This window comes from Pimephales promelas, chromosome 15, assembly GCF_988280905.1.
Source record: "Pimephales promelas chromosome 15, fPimPro1.hap1.1, whole genome shotgun sequence".
Classification (NCBI taxonomy): Eukaryota; Metazoa; Chordata; class Actinopteri; order Cypriniformes; family Leuciscidae; genus Pimephales; species Pimephales promelas.
The window spans coordinates 24,265,966-24,290,972 of record NC_142783.1 but is presented as its reverse complement, the minus strand read 5'-3'; the positions used below and the strand labels follow the sequence as shown (position 1 = coordinate 24,290,972).

General features: G+C 37.0%; 1 protein-coding gene across 1 annotated transcript in view; it reads right to left on the bottom strand.

The window, feature by feature from the left end:
* Positions 1-25,007, bottom strand: part of mdga2a (MAM domain containing glycosylphosphatidylinositol anchor 2a) — a 128,377-nt gene that overhangs the window by 79,681 nt on the left and 23,689 nt on the right. Inside the window, exon 2 of the mRNA XM_039679659.2 lies at positions 9,981-10,120. Within this exon, the coding sequence (XP_039535593.2) occupies positions 9,981-10,120 (140 nt within the window). The remainder of the gene's footprint in view (positions 1-9,980; positions 10,121-25,007) is intronic.

Below are 25,007 nucleotides of genomic sequence, written 5' to 3'. Positions count from 1 at the left end.
AAGGAAAGTGAAGTAGAAGAAGAGCAGTACTAGTGAGGACATCAGCCATCAGAGGAAGGGGCTCTGAACATCCCAAATGGCATCATAACTTGAGGTAGGGGGCGTGGTTTGTAGTTCTGTAAGCGGAGCAGAATTCACATCCCACTGACCAGCATTCACTGCAATAGCCAGGTAATGATAGTTTTTAAACTCTGCTTCTGTATTGTTTGTCACTGCTGTCAAATTAGACTATTATTAAAATATCGACATAGAGACAGCATAACTAGGCAATATTGTATTAAATTTTATACATTTTGGAGCAATTTTTGACCTGACACAGCGGATTTTGTACACCAGCACCAGACTCGCTTGTTGTTAAGCCCTACATAAAGCTGAACAACAAGCGAGTCTGGCGCTGGTGTAAAAAATCCGCTGTGCCAGGTCAAAAATTTATAAAATTTCCAGCAAAATTCAAGATATGAATTTCCCCATATGAGATTTTATCTTTCATGTTTTTATATTATGATATATTTAAGCAATATCACACGATCAAAAGTGCTGAATGTTTCCCCTGAATATCAGCATGATTGTAAACGTAAGATTCCACTTAATACAATAGTTTAATAAACAATAAGTTAATTAATTTTTAAAAAATAAGTATTGTCCATTTTGACTCTTTCTTGCTCTATTTCATGAATGAAAATAATTCAGAACAATGCAGAAGAGTTACGTTCCCCTGCAACATACTGTACAGAGTGGTGGTTTGTCCCATCATATCACTGTGTAATAAGTTTAATGAAAAATAGCAATTAAATTTGCAACTGAAATTGTTTAAATGAATTTAGAAGAGATCTAACTGTGATGCTACTGTTTACATTTAAGTTTTGACTTGGAAATGAGCAAATACTCTGTCACAGATCTGATCTCCAGATCAATAGATGGCATAAGCTGCATTTGGATGGTAATTATTTCTCAGCAGGATGTCTGTAAAACAAAATCTGTATGTCATGAATTTGGATGCCAATTAATTCACAGAGGACGAAGGAGTGTCATCTGACAGCCTGGAAGTTTATTTGATATGGTCTGTCTTTGGTATATACTACAGGTTTATAAATCAAACTTTATTTATATAGGTGGCCCATATGATTTTTTTTGTCTCTAACATGATTATATCTAATACAAATCCCCATTTTTCCAAATAGCCTTTTTTTGCTTTCTATATCATAGTGTCAAATAGTATGGCTGTGAAACAATTTTTTTTTTCTTTCTATCGATTCATTCTTGTAAACCAGTAGTTCAAAATTGAAGCATGTCAGCAAACAGCAGGAAATTCAGCCCAGTACACCAATATTTTTGATTCGGAGAGAAGTTAAATCACTGAAAATGTTGAAATTATATCATGTTCCCCAAATGGAATACATACAGCCTGAATAGGACTACAGACTATCAAAAGTACATAAATGCCAATTTTTAACGTGACACTAGTCTATTATTGCTTAATTGCCTCATTAAAATGTAATATGGCAAACATTTTTCATGGTAAACAAACAAACAAATATTGTGTACATTTCAAATTGCAATGTTTGACATCAAGACCCACACACAAATATAGTATAACCCAGAAGAAAGCATGGAGAGATGAAGGAACGAATGCAGCACATGGAGCTCAGCCGGGCATAGAGGAGAGAGTGAGAGATTCTGTAGCTCCCTCTGTGTACACTCTATCTGCCAACCAGCCAGACAAGTGGAGCAAATTGGCCATTCAGCCCTGGCTTGGCCTTACCGAGTCCTGAGTGAGACTTACTGTGTAGATGACCTACATTACAACAGAACCCCCCTTTATCATCACTGCTGCTCAAGAACCTCAGAGGCGGGAGCAACTCAGCTTGAGTCCAGCAACAAAGATCAAAGCTCCGCCTTCCTCTTGCAAGTAGCAACTTCTTCTTCACCCCAACTATTAGCCCCGCTCTTACTAATTGAAAGCATTTTCAGCTCTGTGATTTTAAAAGGCTACGCACTGCTTCGCCTATAAACTCTTTAAAATTAAAGGAGTAGTTCACTTTTCACTTTTTTTAGTTCACTTTTACAAAAAATTTTTGCTGATAATTTACTCACCCCCATGTCATCCAAGATGTCCATGTCTTTCTTTCTTCAGTCGAAAAGAAATGAAGGTTTTTGATGAAAACATTCCAGGATTTTCTCCATATAATGGACTTCAATGGGAACCAAACGGTTCAAGGTCCAAATGAGAATTTCAATGAAGCTTCAAAGGGCTTTAAACGATTCCAGAAGACGAATAAAGGTCTTAACTAGCGAAACGATCGGCCATTTTAAAAAAATAATAAAAAAGTTGAAGTTTTATAAGCACAAATGCTCGCCTTGTTCTGTTCTGTGATGAGCGTTTGTGACTCTCCTGTTCAAACTCGTTCATCAAAATGAACACATCTTTTTTCAAGTCATGACTCGAAGGGTCCTAGTTAAGACCCTTATTGATCGTCTGGTGTCGTTTAAAGCCCTTTGAAGCTGCACTGAAACTCTCATTTAGACCTTGAACCGTTCGGTTCCCATTGAAGTCCATTATATGGAGAAAATCCTGGAATGTTTTCATCAAAAACCTTAATTTCTTTTCGACTTAAGAAAGAAAGACGTGGACATCTTGGATGACATGGGGGTGAGTAAATTATCAGCAAAATGGTTTTTCAAAAGTGAACTAAGGTTCCAAAAGGGGGGTTTCAAAGTGATGCCATAGAAGAATCATTTTGGGTTCACCAAAGAACCTTTCAGTGAACAGCTCTTAAAGAACCATTATTTTTTTTTTTTAAAAAGTGTTAGTGTGAAGAACGTTTTAATTACCTATAGAACGTTTTAAATATATATATATATATATATATATAATTAATTTTTATTTATTTTTTTGCAGTGGAAAGGTTCTACAAAGACCCTTGGTTGCCAATAAATAATCTTTATTTTTAAGAGCGCAATTCTCGGTTTTCCTTTCGTGAAGATCTATGAAGAAAAAAACCCCCCAAAAAACAGCGGTTTGAAGCCCAACAGAGTCGTAACCTTTGGAAGTGGCAGAATGAAATCCATTTCATGCTTTGCTGAGGATGGAGGGTGGGCAGATTTGTTTACACACGTATTGGATGTTGGTTAGGAATAAGGGTATTGGAACTCGTGGGGCTTAGATACGCCGGCTTTCTTTGTGAGCTCAACAGGAAATAAGGCTGCTAAAGAAAAGTGCTTAGCCCTGTACGTCTACATGTATTGAGGTGGGCTATAGCTGACAGCGCACAAATAGGAATTTCTACTTTTAGAGGGGAAAGAGTGAAACTGAATAATTCTTTGTGCCCAGTCAAATCCTTCCAAAACTTCCTTCATTTAATCTACAGTATAAATTCGCAACTTTGGGAATGAATAAAATAAAAAAGTAGCACATAAATCAAAAACCTCTGTTTATTTTTGTGTTAGTAGAGAGCATGACTCAAGCGATATGTTGGGGTAGAAAGAGAAAACAATTTGACAGGAGCCTACTGTCTTCACAGCCAAAGTGCCTCCATAAATAGTCATAAAACAGTGGAAATGAGTCCTCCAGAACCCATGTCATATAATAGAAAGGAAAATATCGTTTCCGAGTAAAGGAAGGAAAGGAAATTTTCAAATTACAGTTATTGTAACTCAGGATTTCACTTTAAAGGGCTATTTCACCTCTAAATGAAATATCTGTCCTAAATAACTCAACGTAATGTCGTTCCAAACCTGTATGACTCTCTGTATTCTGTTGTTTTCTCCATACAAAGAAAGTCAATGGGGTCCAATATGTGTTTTGAAGTTCAGTTGAAGTTTTTATCTATTGAAATTCAACTGGGTCCATATTTTCAAGTGTGAACTTAATGCAACTCCAATCTTCTGAAGTGATCCAGTTACTTTATGATGAAAACCTATATTTAAGTGGATATTCACTAGAAAATCAAAATATCCACAATATCATGACACATCAATAACAACAAACCTCATGAATGGAGCTCTTTCATGCTGCCCTTATGGAGCTTGAAACTGATGGACACATCACATATCTTATTTTTTGTTCCGCATAAAAGAAAAATGAAAAAAGAAAACGGTTGAGTAAATGATGACAGAATTTCTCTATAATGTATTTGGTAATGTCATAAATTAAGTGCATATAATACACAAAATAGTAACTATGAAAAATGAAGCTACTCTTTTTTTTTTTTTTTGAAGTACAAACATTTTTCGTTCATCCTCATAAATTTGTCAAGTCTGAAATTTCTTCCCCTGCCAGCATTAAGTGGATCAGTGCCACGGAGCGCCTGAGCCAGAACACTGATGAGAGTTCTGTGACGACGGGCCCAGTGTCAAATGCAGACAGAATGCACCCATAAAAAGAGCTATATATAGCCTCCAGCCCCCTCAGTCTATCATAAAGCAGCCCTGGGTGTATCTTTCTCTGGCCCACTCACTGTCTGTGGGATCTATGGGAACTGGTTCAGTAATGGAAGAGCTGAATCAAATAGTTGGTGAAACCTTAGACAAGGATGTTTTGAGGGTTTACGTTAATTACCGATTAATATGCTTTGCTGCATGATAAGAAATCCATCTAAGATGACCCTGGTGCTAATTTGACAAAGAGAACAATTCTGGAAAATTCTGTGGTCACAATTCACAGTGCTAGAATACGGACAAGACCAGTATATATATATATATATATATATATATATATATATATATATGAAGAGTTTGGTTCCAAAACGCGATAAACGCCATTTAAAAAAAAAATGAGTTACTGCAAAAATCGGACTTTTCAATACCGACCAGATACAAAACAATGTTTAATTTTACGTAAAATGGGATATCCGCCGTGTTATTATGTAATGTTTTCTCCCTTTCTTTCCAAACCGCGACAAACGCCAGTCTCCCTTTTCTGCAAAATGCCACATATCCGCTAAACCAATCACAACGCACCATTCCACGCAATGTAAAAAGTAACGGCAGCGCTTTAACTAACCCGGCTTCCTAGGTTTTCTCTATTTTGTCCTTTCGATCAACAAACAAACAAAAAAATGAATAATTTTGACAGCATTGGTGAACCTGCGGAGGGTAAGGCATCCTGCATGGGTAAACGTGACATCGAAATCGAATCATTTACGTGAGGAAGAAGATGGACTCGGGAGGAGGAAATGCCGGCTGTTGCTTGTTCTCACACGACAGCATCAAACTTCTGTCACGCTGACACACTGACCCCCAGAGGATCTTTTGGAAAACTTTCAGTTGTTTTATTCAAAGTCAACGAAAACCGAGCAGGACCAAGCCAGTTTACAGCTGATCGCCGTCAACAAAGTTCAGCGGCGACATCCCAAGGTTGACAACAGCGATATGCATAACGTTAGATCATGCTTAATAAATCATAATTCATGATGATGTGCTCGTCTTAGTTAATGTTTTAATTAAGGTTTTGTTCATCCATGAAGTCATGAATGAAAAACGTTGAACTGTTAAAAAAAAACGTTGATAGTTCCTGATGATATTAATATGAATTAATGCATAATTCATTTATCCACGAATTCATGATAATTCATGACATGAACCCTTAAAGTGTTACCGAATATTGTTATATTAAAGCAATGGATTTATAGTATGCACAAGAAATTCAATGTCTATAACATTTTATTTTGATTAATTGCATTTTGAAAAAAAATTAATTATTGGATTTATTGCATTTTGGGGAAAAAACGATCTGTTTTTATAATAAATCTTTGGACATCAAAACCTGGATTTCATTTTTTATTGTTATTATAACCTACAAATGCTATGTGAAAATTTGAAACCGAAAATAGTGTTTTTCATCTTCCCATTTTCTTGCTAAAGAAAACACAGTTTTACTCAAATTCATCAAAATGGATTTATAGCGTTTTGGAACCAAACTCTTCATATATATATATATATATATCCTGCTTCAAAGATTAAATTGAATATAAAATAAATAAATAAATACAATAAAATAAAACAAAACAAAACAAAACAAAAAAAGTACTGTCCATTATTTGTATGGTGAAATATCCATGTAACAATGCACAAATGCAGCTTTAAATTTAAACAAGATGACAAGACACGATATCTTGTGAAATGTCTTGGGAAACAATCAAATAAAAAAAAGGCAAATCTGACAGCATGCTGCTGGGAATAATTCTGAATGGACGTCAACAGAGAAAGACGTTTATGGAGCCAGATGGTACAGTTACGCCATCAAACAGCAGGGGCTAAAGAGCTCCTGCAAACTTGAACTATTGGTAGAATACGTACAGTATATACATGCTTAACTGGGACAATTATAAAAAAGTAAAAATTTGTTGTTAAAATGTTGTTTCCAACAATTACACATGGTGGTCTCCGACACTTCATCCATTTCATAACAAAACTGAGCTGTGCTGGTACCCAGTTTAAATTTTAGATAATAAATGTTCCTGTAGTACAGTTCCGACAGCCTACTGCATTGCATGATAGAATAGGTCCAGGAAGTCATATTTCATGTTTACGGTCATTAACGTCCCAAAAGCAGAGATGGCACGACTGCTTTAAAGTGGAAAAAAAAGTAGAATTCATTAAAAATCTTTCCTTATTTACACTCAAGGTAAGGGAGTCAGCAAAAGTCGGAGATGAGATGAGAAGTGGCACAAGTTCATTTATTCAAAATGAGTCTGCCAGCAAAAATCTTCCTATCTTTCTACAATGAAGACTGGGAGGCAAATGCAGCACAGAACATTCAAAATGCATTAGGGTTTTCACAGCCAAACCAAAAAAAAAAAAAAATGAAAAAAAAAGTCCTCCGCGTGAACCAACACAACTCAAAACGTGCTTGCGTAAACAATTAAAATAACAAACTGCCTGAATTTTAGTCATCAAACACATAATTTATAAGCATAAATTGTAATTTGATTGTGTTTATGTTTTACGTAGGACACAAAACCTACAAACCAAACGCAACAGTTGGGTTCCGGAAGTAGAAATACCATTCATTTTCTCCATAAGAGAATTAATTTTATAACAATAAATGGTAAACCTTTAAAGACAAACCTACTGTGAGGATGTTAATCTATGGTATATTAAGCCATCAACATGCATCATTTCTGCCTTTTTTTTTTAAAGAAATATAGCCAAAAGGACTAATTTCTCCATCGTCTTCAATTTGATTCAGTACAGTTCTTAAGTACACCTTTGTCTTTTTGTCTAATTATCAAATAATTTATTTTGTTTCGAATCAGTTTACAATGTTGAGATTTACCTCACAGCTAGTTGGTGTGGTTTCACAGCTTTAACAAAGACTTCGACACCATAACTAGACCCAATAATGCGAAATAATATATATTCTTTCACAAGCAGCATATTTTTATCAACAATATCTCAGTAGATGTTTTACCAGCACCCAATTTTGTTTTACACACATTTACGGCACTTGAGAGAAAAAGCAAAAAACGTGTCCAGAACTGATATTGCCGATTTCAATTGAAAATACTTCCAGGGAGTCCAACGGCATCGATCATCTGACATTAAGATGAATGGGAATGTTAACAGATAGATTTCTTCAGGTAATATAGACTTTCTTGCTCCCCTCCAGGTCATGGGATGGCAGCTTCCTCCAGTGTCGCTGAGTCCCAGGGCCCCGTTGTGCATGCAAACCGCCAGAGGAGAGATGCACTTAGCACTTAACGGCAGCGGTGACGGGGCACTTTAAGGTGTACCTCATCCGACACTGCCCACCCTATTCATCTCTTATGCCTCTGCTCCGTCAAGAACCTGGCTGCAGGGCAGTGAACAAAATGGACGCGGCGCGGCTCTGATGTGAGGAAAAGAACGTCACAGGACCACAAACGCCTTACAGAAACTGTGTGTAGAATCCAAAATGAAGGCTTACCTCAGAACTATGACACCACAGCGCCGGGAGGATTTTTTTTTAGCAAACATTTAGATTTTACGACTCTTCCTAGCTTTCTGAGGTCTGACAGTGCTCCTCGGGGAATCACTCAGCTCTTCTGCAGTCGTGCAGGTTCAGTGATTTCCCTCGTGGCCGTCTCTTCCCCTGCACTAACTCAGTGGGACTGCTCTTCCTCTCCACTGAAAATTCAGCACTGAGACCAAGATGAGAGGCGTAGAGTGCTGCCTATCTAAAACAGCACACAGGCTATGGGACTGATAAGCCCTCCGCAAGATACGGCGAGGAGTGGGGCGTTGAGAGAATTAAAACCACTTGAGTGAGGGTGAAATGGAGAGTACTGCAGCAAGTCCAGGAGCGCAACAGATGAATGATACATACAGGGAGTGCATGAAGTAGGAACACAGAACGTTGTTGTCGTCCTGCGATAATCAAAATGTCATATTATTCAGGATTCTATTGCGTCCACTTGAGCTAAGAAGCATAAAATTGATTTAGGATGCACAGTAGCACCAAATATAGCATAATTCCTGCCTATTCTGTCACTGGCTCTTATCTGAGTAACATATGGGGTAGAGAAGAGTAGAGGAGAATGGTATTCCTACAATGAAACATTTCAGGTTGAGAAGAAAGCAACTGCAACATATTGGACGATGGGAAATATGACTTTTTTTTTAGAAAAATTCTGCCCCACATTAGGGGCAAGCTGCGTCATGACAAAGAGTAAGTTGAATCATTGCAGAACACTTGAATAATTTGCATCTGAAATAAAAATATGAATATAAATGAGAAAAAGCAGTTTTCTAAAACAGAATCCAACTCCTATTTGTCTGCAAATTCATAAATGCTCAATATTCAGCATATTTTGGTAATATTATTTCCTGCATATGGATACAAAGCTTCACACTTTACCCCTAAGATACCTTTTTGGAAATTCTTCATATATAATTAAACTAAATTTAATTCATATAAACTAATTAAAACAGTTTTATACACAGGCAATTCATTAACTTGTGTTATATACATTTTGACAAAATATATCATGTTTGTACTTTGACATGCAAAAAACAACCTCTTGCCAGAGATGTTGTATGTGACGGGCTTCGCTGTGAAAAACGATGCACAGTTTTCTATATATTTAGGAGGTGGCACATCTTAACCCACTCTCTTCATTCTGTGCCAGTCATCATATCAAGGCTCTATAATAAATTGCAGTTCACTGAGTATCAAATACTACTATATTGTATATTTCAACACCACAGATTGCATGTATGAATGTATGAATGAAAGTGTGAATGAAATTCAAATCTACTACATCCACCATGTTGTTACTGTCACATGACGTGACCTTTCAGTGTCAGTTGCGTCGCTTCACTTCCACTCATAAAACCTCTCCTGTGGCCTCATGGGATAGTAAAATCCATCACATGTGCACAGTTACCTGATGGAATTTTGGTTCCTTGCCACAGCCGCCTTTGGCTTTTGGCTTGCTTAGTTGCGGACACTTAATATTCAACAATATTATTGATCTGCCTGCTTTGACACCATTATATAATTATTCCCTTATATGATGATAACATCACTGTTTTCTCCAGAACGGCCTTATATATAAAAATATATAAACTTTTTTACAACAAAAAAAGAACCATCACCGAACTTACTAAATCTGGACAATGACGCTATTTTAATTTGGATCTGCTGTACAGCCGAAACAAACTTTGTAGCATTACTTTCCTGTTATCACTGTAAAGCTGCTTTGAAACAGTCTGTATTGTAAAAAGAGCTTTAAATAAAGGTGACTTGACATAACTTCATAACTCTGCGGAAGTAGTAGGTCATCTGGGATCTTTTCATTTACTTTTTAATGTATTCAGACATACTACTCTGTTCACGTACTGTTTTCTTGCATTCTAGTTGGGAAGTATTCGATTTCGGACACAGCGCATGAAATATTCCATCTCACCCACAAGGAGTCCTGCGATGATACCCATCAATGAGCAGCCTCATGCAGATGATCAAAAAAACAAAAGAGGTCAGTAAACACCGAGAGCCTCACCTGTGGCCGTGGATGCCCAGACACCAGACAGGTCAGCTCCAAAGTCTCTCCCTCCCGGATGGTGTACACCCTCTCTGTGTAGCGTTCCTCCTCAATGTTGCACGCGTGACCGGAGTGGATGATCCGAACGTTTGGGGGAGCTGCATTAGGGAAGAAATGAAAAAGTGATATAGTTCAGTTTCCCGGATCATTTGAGGTTGCATCATCAACCAGCCACAACTGCAGAAAGCTGTCAAGGAAGGAAATAAAATCCCTGCCATATGAGACTGATGCTTTCAGCCAAATCAAATTCAAGGTGAGGCACTGCAATCATTCACCTTAACTCCAGCAGATGTAATTTGCAATACACCAGTTGTTCTGTATGCAGAAAACTCTTGGACTTGCATTTCCAAGCAATTTCACAGACAAAAATACCCTCATCTAAGCATTACCTAATAGTACATCTCGAAGATGCGTAGGCGACTGATGAGGAAAAGTGCCTGTATTATTGATTTCCCCTCTAAGCAGGAGAATGGAGCTCCGCTGCACTGCAGTGTGGTTGCTTGATGTTTCCTACACTAATCTCCACTTACCAAGCACTTCAAGGATGCCATTTTTTTTTAAACAAAAACCCACATATTCCTATTGATGTAAAAAATTTGTTTATAAAAATGACACAAGGACGTTATTGAAACTTTTAATTACGATTATTGTTGACTTGGAGACATGCAAATTTTAATTAATGATAAGATTTGTTTGTCATAAATTTTAAAACCGACTTTTAATCAATCAGTCGATTGATTGATTTAACCCCTTAACACCTGAACTTATATAGCTGTATATAAAAAAAATGTTTTATGTGTGTTTTTGCCTTTAAGTAGATGGTAAATAATGTTGAGATTATCAATTTCACTTTTGCACAACAAATAAATCGAAATTTTGGTATGTTGCAAATCTGTAACAGCGGGCATAATGGTCAATCTGGGATGTTGCAAATCTGTAACAGCGGGCATAATGGTCAATTTGGGGTCCATTTGGTATGTTGCAAATGTTGCAAATGTTCCTGACCGGAGTAATCCTCGTGCGTAAACAGGAAATAAGTCCGTCACTTTGCGGTCCCACTAGAAACAAGTGCTTGTCGAAGGTCCTAGGTCCGTAGCGAATATGCACTAACTGGCATTGGGGGAATGCAGTCGTTATCTCGGCTGGTTGACTGAGTCAAACGGTTTGTAGCATATTCGTGACAGTGGGCGTGAAAATGATAAATTAAATGTGTATTAATGTTTTCAGAACATATAGCCTCAATGTAGTTACTACATACACGTAGTTAGCTCCTTTTTGATACTAGCTTATTTGGAGCGATACGGTTTCAAAGACGTTCCCCAACACTGGTGAGCACTGTTATAATGGTTTTGTTATGTTTCTGTTGTTTTGGGAGTGTCTGTCAAGGATCGTCTACTGATTTGTTCCTGCAGGCCTGATTGTTGCACAGTACTTTAAAAAGCACGCCATCACTTCCTCTGGAGTCATCTTGTGTTCAGAGCAGAGAGAGTTTGATTGCATAGAGGAGAGTTTGAGTTGAGGTTTTAAAATAAGTTAAAATCAGTTTTGTTTGTTATTTTGACCCAGTCAGCTCCTGAATCTACCGTCTACAATTTAAGATCATCGTAGTTGGTCCAAACTCACTACATTCCAGACTCTTTCAAGTTGCACCCTTTTCCCTTGACAGGGCGTAACAAGCACACAGAATCTATCAGGACTGACACCACCTGGAATGAAGACATCTCAGAGATCTAATAGTGCTCACCAGGCTACTGCAAAAAGTTTAGGAAATGACAGGAAACTGTGCCAAAATGCATTATGTTGAAAGGTCTCCTTCTGAACGCCAGATGAAACAAAAGGGGGGAGAAAAAAAAAAACACATCCAAAAAAGCATTCTCTTCCAGTGTGCCAGCTGCCTGCACTGCATCGTCCTAGTTTCACACCATCTATTTTTAGAAAGTCAGTGTCTATCTCACAACCCACCATATGACTCTGCTAATGTCCTTCCATATGACGTCAAGAATTCAGGAAGCAGACATCACTGAACATGCCTCAAAGGGACACACAGAAGCTGGTCTTTGGATTATTATTGATTAAAGAGGCAGCATTGAGTGCTTTCTGACGTCTACACTACACTATGACATCTGGATGCTCCCTGCAGACTGGAGACCTCCTCATACAGTATACGCAACGGTGGATTATCTATATGAGTTACATGATAACGTCATGAGGGAATTATTTGACGTAAGCATTCCAAACAGATATTCATCTCAGGCATCTCAACATGCCACTGATGCCAGGGCATATCATTGTTTGGTAATCTTTCAAGTGTCGACACAAATGCACTCATATTTTGACACCAGACCAATGTCCTAACACGTGTTTAGTATACCCTACTTGAGTCATCTTAAAAACAATTTGTAATATACATTGCAGTTAGCTATTTCCAGCTAAATTAATAAAATATAAATATGTCAACATGTTCTAGACTTGTGAAGGTGTGGTATATTTCACACCAAAATGGTTACTGGTTACTGTAACGATACCCTCTTGTCATGATTTGATACATACTGTATCACAATGCTGAACTCTAATACTGATAATAAATAGACAATACTGAAATATAATATTATTGCAATACTCCAAGACACACAGTAAAAGGTTAACAAATGTACTGTTGATTAAAATGCTCAGTTTCTTATTACATTGGGAGTAGAAATGAATAGGCTTGGACTTGGTGCTGGTAAACCAATGCACTGGACGATAGTGACACCAGAATAATAAAAAAAAAAAATCATGATTCTGAAAATACAGAACTATTTTAGACCAATATTCTTGCACTCTGTCACTAGATAGATATATTTGAAATAATGTAGTAGGCCACCTTTTACTGGTAACATCTGGCATTATCATTTGGCATTATCAGGACCCACAAATATTCCCCCATTGCATTGTTATACATTTTATTCAACATTATATATAGTAGTTTAATGTAGTACTGATACTAAAACTCAGGAAACTTGAATTTTTTTCTCATACAGTAATTTAAATTTTAGATGAACTATACACAATACAGTTTGTCACTATCCACGATATTGTTGTGACATAATATCCGTATTTTTACTCCACTTGAGGCTCAAGTGGAGGAGTTTAAGTATCTTGAGGGAAGGATGGACCGGGAGATTGACAGACAGATCGGTGCAGCTTCTGCAGTAATGCGGTCGATGTACCGGTCTGTCGTAGTGAAGAAAGACTCGATTTATCGGCGATCTACGTTCCTACTCTATGGTCATGAGCCCAGCTTTTAGGTTCATGACCGAAAGGACAAGATCCTGGATACAGGGGGCTGAAATGAGCTTTCTCCACAGGCCGGCTGGGCGCTCCCTTAGAGATAGGGTGAGAGGCTCGGTCACTCGGGAGGAGTTTAGAGTAGAGTCGTTGCTCGTCCACATCGAGACGAGTCAGTTAAGGTGGCTCGGGCATCTGTTCCGGATGCCTCCTGGACACCTTCCTGGGGAGGTGTTCCGGGCGTGTCCCAATGGGAGGAGACCCCGAGGAAGACCTAGACGCTGGCTGGCCTGGGAACGCCTCGATATTACCCTGAAAGAGCTGGAGGAAGTGTCTAGGGAGAGGGAGGTCTGGGCGTCTCTGTGACCCGGCCCCAAGTAAGAGGAAGAAGATGATGACCCCTAGTTACTGTAGATCCTCAGATCTCAAGCATTCAAGAGTCAACAATATGAGAACATTTCTATAAATAGAGAAAACGTTAAATAAATATATTATTTCTGTCTGATTTGGGACCGGGTGAATAGGTTTTTCTTTATGAGTCCTGTCAAGCATGAAAAAACAACAAATTCTGAATATTAGATAAGAGTAAAATTTGCCAATTTGGCTCCTCGGAAGACCTAAATTATGTCACTTCCTTCCTCCATATCTCATAAGTGTTGTGGAAGAGGGAAGTCAAAACTCACATACACGACACGTATTAAATTATTTAATTTATCATAGAAATTTAATAAACTATTTAATTAGTTGTTTAATTCAAATTAAGAGTCCGCTTAGCTTTATTATCATTTCAGCTCTATACAGCCTGTGAAATGAAACCTCGTTCCTCCAGGACCATGGTGCTATACATAAGACAAACACTGGACACAGGACTAAACTGTACATTGAGTTGAATAGGAGCTAAAAAAAGGAACCAATAGTAAGAACTAAAATATGAATTGAACATTTATACGCATACAGACTAACATAGAACAGGGCACGGTAATAAAGACAAGACTTTTATGTTCAAAGATTGATAAAGTTGCTGTGAATGTATGTGTGTGATTGTCAGGCCTGATTGAGGAGTCTGATGGCTTTGGGGAAGAAACTGTCACCCAATCTGATCACGAGGGCCCGAATGGTTGTTATATAAATATAAGTGATCTAGTATGAATGAATGGAATATATACACAGTATACAGTATATTATTATTTAACATTAAATTGTGTTAATACAATTAAAATATATATTTTACATGTCCATGACTGTGAAATGCGTGAATGAATATAACGTAAAAAAAATATAATAATAATTGAATTGTTAAGTGCAGTTCTTCAAATGACTCAAACAGTGCACCTGCCCAACCCTCATGACGTTTTAATCATTAGTCAATTAGCATTTCTTAATTCTGTCCAGTGGATTTCAACAGCTGGAACTGAAAAGCCCTGTAGATCAGATCATGTTTCCATAGCATCCATTTTCACAACAAATCAACACTCCAATCTCTTGCCATCACATTACATGTCAAGTATAGCACCGTCTAGAGAATGTGAGAACATATTCTATTAAATAAATAAGGCCGAACTCTTAGTTTAATTTCCTGGAATGTTATTAGTATCTCCGAAAGCAGTCGATGCAGGCCGCGTGTTGGAGTTTCCTGCCCAGATCAATCAAACCGGCGGCTGTGAGATTGCCTCATCCACTCTGGAGCGTGATTCAAGTTTGGCTCTGTATCGCAGTCAACCCTGTGTGGGCAATTGAAGTGCTTTTGGATGTTCTTCCAATCAAACAAGCTTTGATTTCAATGGTAATATCTGCCTGCTTCCCCAACCAAAATTGTGCATGTGCCTGCAGTCCCATTGAGAGGAACAAGGATTTATGATCACTGTCTGATACAATTAAGAAATGCTTTAGTTTAAAAGTGATCGATTCATGTTAATTTCTATTTCATCCAGAAAAACAAGTGAGTACAACAAGGACAAGTCACTTTTATAATACATAAAATGGGTATCAATAAACTGAATCAGTTAACATGGATACACATGGGAGGTTTCATGGACTGGGTGGGCAATATACACAAAATATTCATGATATATTATTTTTTGCATTAAAATGCAAAACCTTTTCATGTGCTTTTTCTTTGGCCATTAAGTTTCATAAAGAGTGTTTCATTAGAATAATCATTTATTGACTAAGTTGTTTGCTTGAAATGATTAGAAAAAAAAAATCAATCCATTCCAAAGCAAACTGAATAAAAACATATTGACAACTAGGCCTATATAAAATATGTGCACTTATAATATGCACTTTCTACATACAGAATGTCTATATGAAGAGTTCAGATGCAAAAGCCTCTAAATGCCATTTGAAATTTTCTTCTTTAATGATGATTTTTATCAAACTTGTATATTTAAGTTCAATAATTTCACTTAAATAACAATTAATAGGTAATTATCATTGCCATTTAAGTGAAATCACTGAACTTAAATATACAAGCTTGATAAAAATGATCATTTTAGGAGAAAATTTCAAATGGCACTTAGAGGCTTTTGCATCTGAACTCTTCATATGTAGAAAGGCTAAAAAAAAGATGTCAAAACCAGCCCTACTGCGTAGTATGATGAAAATTGCTAGTTACATATGCGTTCTGATCACGTTACAAAAGTGAACATCTCACATGCTATTACAGAACACACATTCAAATTTAGAGTCATAGTTATGGGAATAAACACACTAATGAACACTGATGGAAAGCCATTGTCAATTTCCGCTTCCAACAATAATGGAAACGGACATGAAAGCATAAAGCTCTCGGAGACTTCTTTATTCCTGAGCAGCAGACACATTTGTTTATAATTTGAGTGGTAGGCATTGGATTCTGGATGAAAAAGAACACACAACACTATACGGATACAATAAACATAAAGGACATACTTTCATCTTTCAGGTAAAGTAACTATTCAGTCAAATTATTACATTTGCATGTAATAACAAATGTTTTTAAAGAAAGTATACAAATAACAGAGGTTACAGATTTTTAGTTAAGCTTAACAGCACATATTCTGAATGTTTGTTTAACATTTAAAATGATTTTAAAAGAATAAAAAAATAAAGACCAATAACCTGAAAGTAGTTAGTAGCAGTCTACCTTTAACAAATAAACAAGTATTTTTTTTTTAGTAAATATATTATAAATGTAATACTTATTATGATGGATGGATAGTCAAGAATTAATATAATATAATATAATATAATATAATATAATATAATATAATATAATATAATATAATATAATATAATATAATATAATATAATATAATACATTATATTATAATAGCATTGGCAAAACTGTATGTGTTGACCGCTAATGCTCATTAAAAAAAACGTGTTTAAATGTCAAAAATGTCAGTGGGGTGCAGAAATAGAGAATGAACCCTCTGTTTGCAAACATTAATCCTTTTTTACAGAACAGATTCCTTTTGCTCAATCACTCTAATCAGACACAGGCAGAGGAGGATAATAGCCCTATTGGGTGGAGCGAGCTATTGGGCGGAGTGAGCTTATCACTTTGATACACATGCTATGACAACTGCTGCTGCCTGAGCCCCTCTGCTGTCCAGCTGTGAGGATTAACCCCTAGCCAACCTGGCAACCCACTTGTTCATACAATGCATAGCATCCTACAGCCTCAGGGGATGCGAGACACACGGAAGAGGACAAACCCGCAGTGCGTGTGTCAATATATAACGCATATAGTGATAATCCCTCTATAGCGGGGTTGCATTGAAGACAATTAGCGCCCAGGTCTTGGGTGTGTCGTTTGATGATGCGCTCATTTTGATGACTAATAATGGAAGAGAGAGGCAGCACTGGATGGCAAACCCGTGGGGCCGAGGGCTGATGGAATTTCCTTCCTCCTTCATTTGCAGAGGAGCTCGATTGAATAAGCACTGCAAAACGAGTCATTACTTTTCATTAGCCTGGCACTAATTCTGTAAAGGCCCATATACACATTCACATCTGAATTGACAGTGCTATTTCAAATATCCGATTATTTCTAATGGTTAATATTAATCATGCTGGGAACATGGCTAATTGTGGAGGAGCTCAGAGGCACCACCCAAGGCCATGAAGCTCGATTGGCAATGAGTACACAGAATGTCGTCCATCATTGTAAAGGGCTGCGTTTAATGTACTTATATTTCCAACAGGAAGAACAAAGACAACCGATATAACTTCTAGCCAAGGATGAATCGTGACGAAGCAAAACATTTTCGTGCTATCCGTAAGCCAGGGTTTCTTCAACTTTATGAAACGCAAGTACACAAGTAAATTCATACCGACAGCACAGCTGCAGTCCTCTGTGCAGTTCAACTCACACTGAACTCAACACATGCTTGGTAATTCACTTCAAAACTCACGATGGCTAAACCAATTATTGGAATGTCTTGTCTGAATGCAATGTGTCATAATGTAGACACTTTCTAAATAATCAAATGTTGATCAATCTAAAAAAGTTGCGCTATTTTTTTTTTTTTTAAATTGTATACAACATCTAGCACTGGGATGTAAGATTTGTCAAATAACAAAACCATTTTTTAAAATTCAAGTATACGATTTCAAGATTAGGTACAACATATTGTATTCATACCTAAAGGGGGTCGCACACCAGACGAGAAGCGCAGCGCCGCGTCTAGAACAACTCCAGGTATCGCACACCGGACGCGCACATTCTAATCGCGCTAGCTCAATTTTGAATCAACTCCTGGTAGAAGATCTGCACGTTGTGTGAGTTTTAACTTGTAGGCCAGAAACGAGACTTCCTTAGATTTCCATGACGCATGCGCGAGAATTGCGATCTGCTTACACTACTTCAGTTCAATTCTCGCGCATGCGTCGTGGAAATCTAAGGAAGTCTCGTTTCTGGCCTACAAGGAAGAAAAGGAATAGTCGAATAAACTCGTTATTTTTGTTTGTTTTTTCGCACAAAAAGTATTCTCGTCGCTTGATAAACATATAGTTGAGCCACGGTAGTCACTTGGGATATTTAAACATTTTCTTCATTGACTTTCTGGGCCGTCAAGAGGCAGTCCCTTAGGAGCCAATGTGGTAGTTGTACAGCTCTCAAATTTAATCAAAAATATCTTCATTTGTGTTCCGAAGACGAACGAAGGTCTTACGGGGTTGGTACATTAATGACTTAATTTTCATTTTTGGGTGAACTAACCCTTTAAGTCTGTTATTTTGTTGTAACGTTATCCGTTGTCTAGGCAACTATGTCACAAAATACAATAGTATTTATTTAGCTAGCCCGAGTGAAAACAGCACAGGGTGAAGCCATGTACATTAATGACGATTTGAGACAAATAAAGATGTTTTCTGATTTCATAGTTTTCACATGATCACTTCAGTGTCCTTCGAGAAATAATTTGAATATGCTAATTAGGGCTGTGTTTAAGTCCACTTTTGTATGCCCTTCCCTCGATAACTTCCCTCCGTCTCATTCACTCGGCTGTACGTCATTGCTTACGTTGAATCCTTAAAATGTGTTAAAATGGAATGCACAAAGCCCTTGATCCCTTGGAATACACACAATGGAGATGATTTATTATTTACAGTTGTTTTCCCCTCATGAATTTGTAACACACACCATTCTATAGGCTGGTACCGTATGTATGTTTGGGCTGTTAAAAAAGCACACATGTTGAGTAGACCCGTTCCCTCGTTCAAAATCGAGGGGTCATGGGTCTGTCCAAATAAACTTCTCTCGTCCACTTAATGAAGTTGAACGCACTTCAAAATGGTGGTGGGGGTTCCCCGAGGGTATGTATAAAATATTTAAAAGCAGCCTTGGTGCTGGTTATCAATGTTTCGTGGAAACCATGATACATTTTTTTCTGAATTCTTTGATGAATAGAACAGTATTTATTAAAAAAATCTTTTGTAACACAATAAATCTTTTTACAGTAATTTAATGCATCATTGCTGAATCAAAACATTCATTTTCTACAAAAAAACAAAACAATTTTGAATCAACCGTTTAAACTTTTAAACGGTAGTGTATATCAAAACAGGATTAATTATTTAACAGAATTATTTTTAATTATTTAGGTTTCTATGATTTCTATTTTTTTTTCTTTTCTTGTGAGGCATGTGACAGAACATTTCCCAGGCTCTCACATGTTAGCGGGACACTGCCACATTCTCGATCTCATTGCTGGGATATTTTCTTTAATAAGAGGCATTTTGAGACTACAACATGCACAGTAAAACAAAGATGATGCCAATACCAAATGTCTATGCTTTTTAGAAGAACAGTTTGGGCCTTTTCTGTGCTCATTTACCACCGCATCAGCTCTGAGTCAACTGCTAGGATCACTCATTCTATCCCGCAAGCATTCGAGCTGATACAAGTGTGCATTTTTTTTAAACCTTACTAGTCACCTTTGGCCTTTTAAGGCCTCATGAATCATAGTGAATTTAATTAAAATAAACTCTACCACAATGCCATGCCATATGCTTTAACTTAATTTAAACGTTATTTGAAAAGTTTTTTAGCATGAGGGCCAGAGGACAACCTCAATTGACGTTGGTCTGCTTTGTGGCTTTCAGCTGACAAGTTTGGTTTGTTTGGCTTTTGAAATAGTAATGAATTAGTTCTAGATTCACGTCAGCGCAGTGGGTGACCTTTCAGGCTAGGCAAACTCTGTATTCAGCTTCTGCATATTCTAACAAGTATTGCTCACACGTTTTTGAATCTTCGCATCCTTTGATCTATTGGTCCGGAATGAAAAAGATGTCTTAATGATAAATGAGATTTTACATTTTCTATTTAAAGCTGTCAAACATGTGACATAGCCCCAGGCTAACTGTGCTGAAGTATGTCTGCCGTTTCTTAAGAACAGAAAAGTTTTTTTTTTTTTTTTCTCATCTCCATTATACAAAGACATGCATTTAGTTACATCTTCATTTTATAAAGTAGATGAGACTGAATGTCTACAACACAACAAAATGCCAAAAAAAAAAAACCTACAAATATGTATGCCTATATTGTAGCTCTTTCATCATTCTCTTTTAAGTTGTACATTAATTCAAAGTGAAAAAAAAAGCCGGCCTCAAATGGATGCTCATTTCGTTTAAAGTCAATCTCACAGCAATGATTCTGATGCAAAGCGTGTTGTTGTGATTCTAATTGCATCACCAGTGTACTTGCCAACTATAAAACCTTTTGGGATATACATTCTGTTTCAATTTTGTTTTCATCATCTCATGAACCAGGCTATACATACAGTGAATTAAAGGGCATACTAATTCTATGAGCAGACAATACAAGGCCATTAGTTCAGGCAGTCTTATTCCAGAGTAATTCCCATATTATTAGCCTTACTAAAATAATTTCTCTGTGTAATTAGGACAGGCAATATGTCTGGCCTGCTTTTAGGTGAACATGACAGTGCACCCTATATTCAAAGCAAAAAGATTGTGTGAAGGATAAGCATGACTCATCAACATTTTATTAAACTATTGCCATTCCAGTTTGAGATGCTGAAGTACATTTTTGTAGAAATGTTGAAATGAAATGCCTAATTGATAACAAATTGCATTGTGCCACCTCAGCGTAAATTTATCAATTTAAATATATTATTTGTATAAAATATTACATTTAATAAATATGATATGATACATTCACAAATATATCAACAAATAGACACGTTTAATCCAAATATAACGTCACTTACTAGAGGTTCTGTTCTGACAAAATGTTAATTGCTCCAGTCTATTAAAAAATTATTATTTAAAAAAATAGGTTTAAACTGACTCTAAGACGTCACTTGTTTCATTACTGGATAGGCATCTTAAATATCCTTTGAATGAATGATTTAACGAAAAACCTGTTTAATAGTCACGTGTTGCCACCTAATGGTGTAATTTAATTGGCACATTATTTATTAGAAGCATCAAGTTACTTTCAAATGTTGAGTTACTCTATTTTGACCGCTATATTTCTCAACTATAAACCTTTATCCCAGTACGTACTTCTGTGATAATTTGAATCATTGTAACGGATTATGAAGTGGTTCCATTTATATACAGTACATGACAACTGTGTTCTCTGAATCAACACAAAGGCAGATCTGAATGTTCTCTATCATCGTATTTATCAAAGGTTTAATAGACACCTGAATTGTTGTCGTTTAGGAATAAGATTGTGTGGGTGTTTGAATCGAGCTTGCAATCTTTTAATGATTACTCTTGTAGCTGTAATATATATAATGTATGCAGCTATATACTGTATGTCAAATTAAAAAGTTTTTTTTATGTTTTTTTGTAAAATGCCTTAACACAATTGGCACCAGTTTTGAAGAGTAGCTCAAAACAATCTGTAACCGTCACAATACAACTTAAATCAGATTAACATTATATGTTTTTGCACACACTGAAGTGTGGGAGTCGATGTGAGATATACTGTATATAAAAGCAAAATTATCTCTGATAAGCTCTGCGTGTCTCTCAGTCAAAGCTAGTTTTGCAGAGCGCAGTGCATATCTGTGAGATCCATATTTCAATCACGTCTCTCAAGTTCCACGCCTCCAATCTCAACGTTCCACTTTACCAATATAGTACTTCTGGGCAATAGCAAGTACGCCTCCAAATGCTAAACAACCGGCACAATTTCCTCCTGCTGCACTGAGGCAAATGCATTGATTTATCATCACCACTATCAAAGCTACCTCAAAACACAGGGAGTCTGGGCCTGTTTGAACACAACACCTGATCATGAGGGGGACAGTAATGAAATTTGGAAAAGCTGCTTACGGCTTACAGAGAAGCTAATCCGTTGATGCAGCATGCTGTCCACATGAAAAGTGATGATTAGATTATGGTTTGCATTCAATTCTGGTGAGAGGGGGGAAAACTGGGCTTGCAAAAATATATCATCCAAGAAATAATGGCTTGATGTAATTATATCGCTTCATATATGCACCAACCTTCCACTTCTGGTGGGAAGCCATATGCTCTTGTCACAGCAATTGCTGTTGTTGTCATTGCTGTTTGTGGTATCAGCATTATTTGGCATTGTTGATGTGCAGATAAAAGTGAAACTAAAACGAAACGAAAAAATGCATAATAAATATTTTTAAATAAATTAGTATATAATTAATATATATAACATAATATACAACATGACATCATGACTTTTGCATATACATACACGCCACTTTCAAGTCATACGCATTTTGAGCTATCCACGTGTATGTCTACGCCGTTAAATGTCCGAGTGATTACGCGTGTATGTACACAGCGTTAAATGTTCGAGCGAAACAAAGCAAAATGTAGATCTACATCTGGGGTGCGATCTTTTTTTTCTATGATGGTAGGGGAAGACTCATTAATGTTATTAACCCCAGTGACGGGTAGATTTGGGGACGGGGTTGGGGTAGTTCAAATATCAGTAATGTAACGTTAAGTCAACGGCATTCATAAAAGCGATTTGGTGTGTTGATAGCATGCCAAAAATGGAAATATGAATTGGCGTGTCATACATACGCCATTTCATGAGATCAGTCTCTAATATAATATAATTTAATATCTGCTGGAGTTATTCTGCTTAACTGATTGAAGCTAAACATAAGCACATACGCATATATAAAATAATAATAATAAGCTTAAGATTTACAGCATTAATCAGAGACTCCACCAGATATCCTCATATATAACCTATACATTTTACATTAAATTATTGTGATCTGCAACATATTACAAGCTGAAATTGATGTTGGAATAAAACCGTAGTGGTTTACACACTTGAATGGATTTTGCTAAACTTTGTAGGGCACTTTGAAAGTCTGCCTAAGGGGTAAAAATGGTTTATTGGTGGGAATATGATTCAGTAGAGACAGATAATATGCATGTCCTTGATATCTGACTTTATTGCACTTTGCCTGATGTCAGTCCTGCCCAAACACCTGGCTCTGGATCCTCCAAGCAGTCTTGAATCGGACTTAAAAGCTCTGGCTGCACCGGCAGATGGTGTGGGTGGTCCACTGAGGGCTATAGACTCAGATAAGCCCAGGGTGAATTTTTTTTTTCCTTTACTCTCTCTCTCTCTCTATCACTCTCTCACACACACACATGTGCACACACAAAGGTAAGAAGGTACCAATATGCACCCTTTAGGTACAAAAGTGTACATTTTGAAAAGGTACCGCCCCAGTGACAGCTTTTGTACCTTTTTTTCTGAGAGTGTATACTAGCCTACAGTAATCGTAATTCTATTTAAAACATATTAATGTAGGCTACATGTATAATTATAATGTCATTCTAAAATATATAGTGGTTTATATAGACACTATAAATGCATTTCAGAAAACAATTATACATTTTCCGCTTAAAAAAATCGTTCTGTGAAGCATTCTAGAAACCCCTCATAATAAAGATGGCTCTGCGGAGGTGGATGACTTCTCATTTTACACACACACACACACGCACACACCTCTGAATGGATAGAAAAGTCCTTGCGATACTGCAGCAACTTGTATTAGCTGTCGACAAGGCGAAGTCCACCATTCTCCACTTCTCGCAGCTCTCTCAAGAAAATGTTTGCGGCACACACTATAGTTTAGATCATTGTTTAGATGTGTCCGTGGTTGATGGCAAACCAACCGTCCTGAGCCAGAGTCTAGACCTGGCAGCATCGCGGGGAAATATATTCAACACTTGGACTTCGCACCATGAAAACAAACACTTGCGTCCCATGATTGCCTCTCTCATCTACTATGCGATCTCACAGTCTGACATGTCTGTCATGAATAATTAAGAGCAGTGTCTTCTCATAGGATATGAAAACTCAGCCTCATTAATAATTATGAGACACCGATGAGTCATCAACGCACTCACAACGACTCTGCCACGTCACAGCCTACGATGAAGATTTTAAACCCGGAAGATAGCGGAAAAAACCCCCCCTAAAATTTAACAATTTTCACCCTACTATTAAATCTAACAAATGCTTACATTGTCTTAAATGGTGTTCAACACACATACATCTGTTAAAATCTCAGAAAATTTAGTTTAGGGTTTCATGACCCTTTAACAAGTGGCGAGAATACCTACCTCCTAAAGTGAGCCTAAAGTTGAGTAGTTTGCATCACTGGATATTACTGAACATTTCTATCATAAAACAGTCGTCAAATCTTAAATCTCACCATGCACTCTTGCTAAAACTCAAGCATGCATTAAAATTATTATGTCTTTTGAGAACAGTAAGGCCCGCCATCATTGATTTGATTGGTCATCTCAATCATTCTGACAGTGACGAGTGATGTTAGACCACTGAGGTAGACCAGTCCAAAAAAAAAAATTGTTATCCTAACAACAAACAGAGTGGTGCGTAATTGGGTGGAGCAGAGCAGCAACCAAGGATTTCAAAAATGTCTACTCAATATCTATGGTGGTTACAGCCCTGCTGTGACAATTTACACAAAAACGCATTCAAATAAGTTATTCATGAAGTGTGACAGTGGGTATTAGTATTCTTTAAGGAGGCTATCTTATTTCAGCAATAAACCTATTATGGTTTGACATTGAATGATACAGTAAGACTGTTTTGCATGACCTTCATGTATGCTTTGTATTAAAAGATAACTTTTTAAAGACTTCCACTTAGAACAAATGCACTGTCCTGTATGATACATTTCTGAATTTTTCAAAATGAAAGCTTAGAACTTTTTAATAGCACAG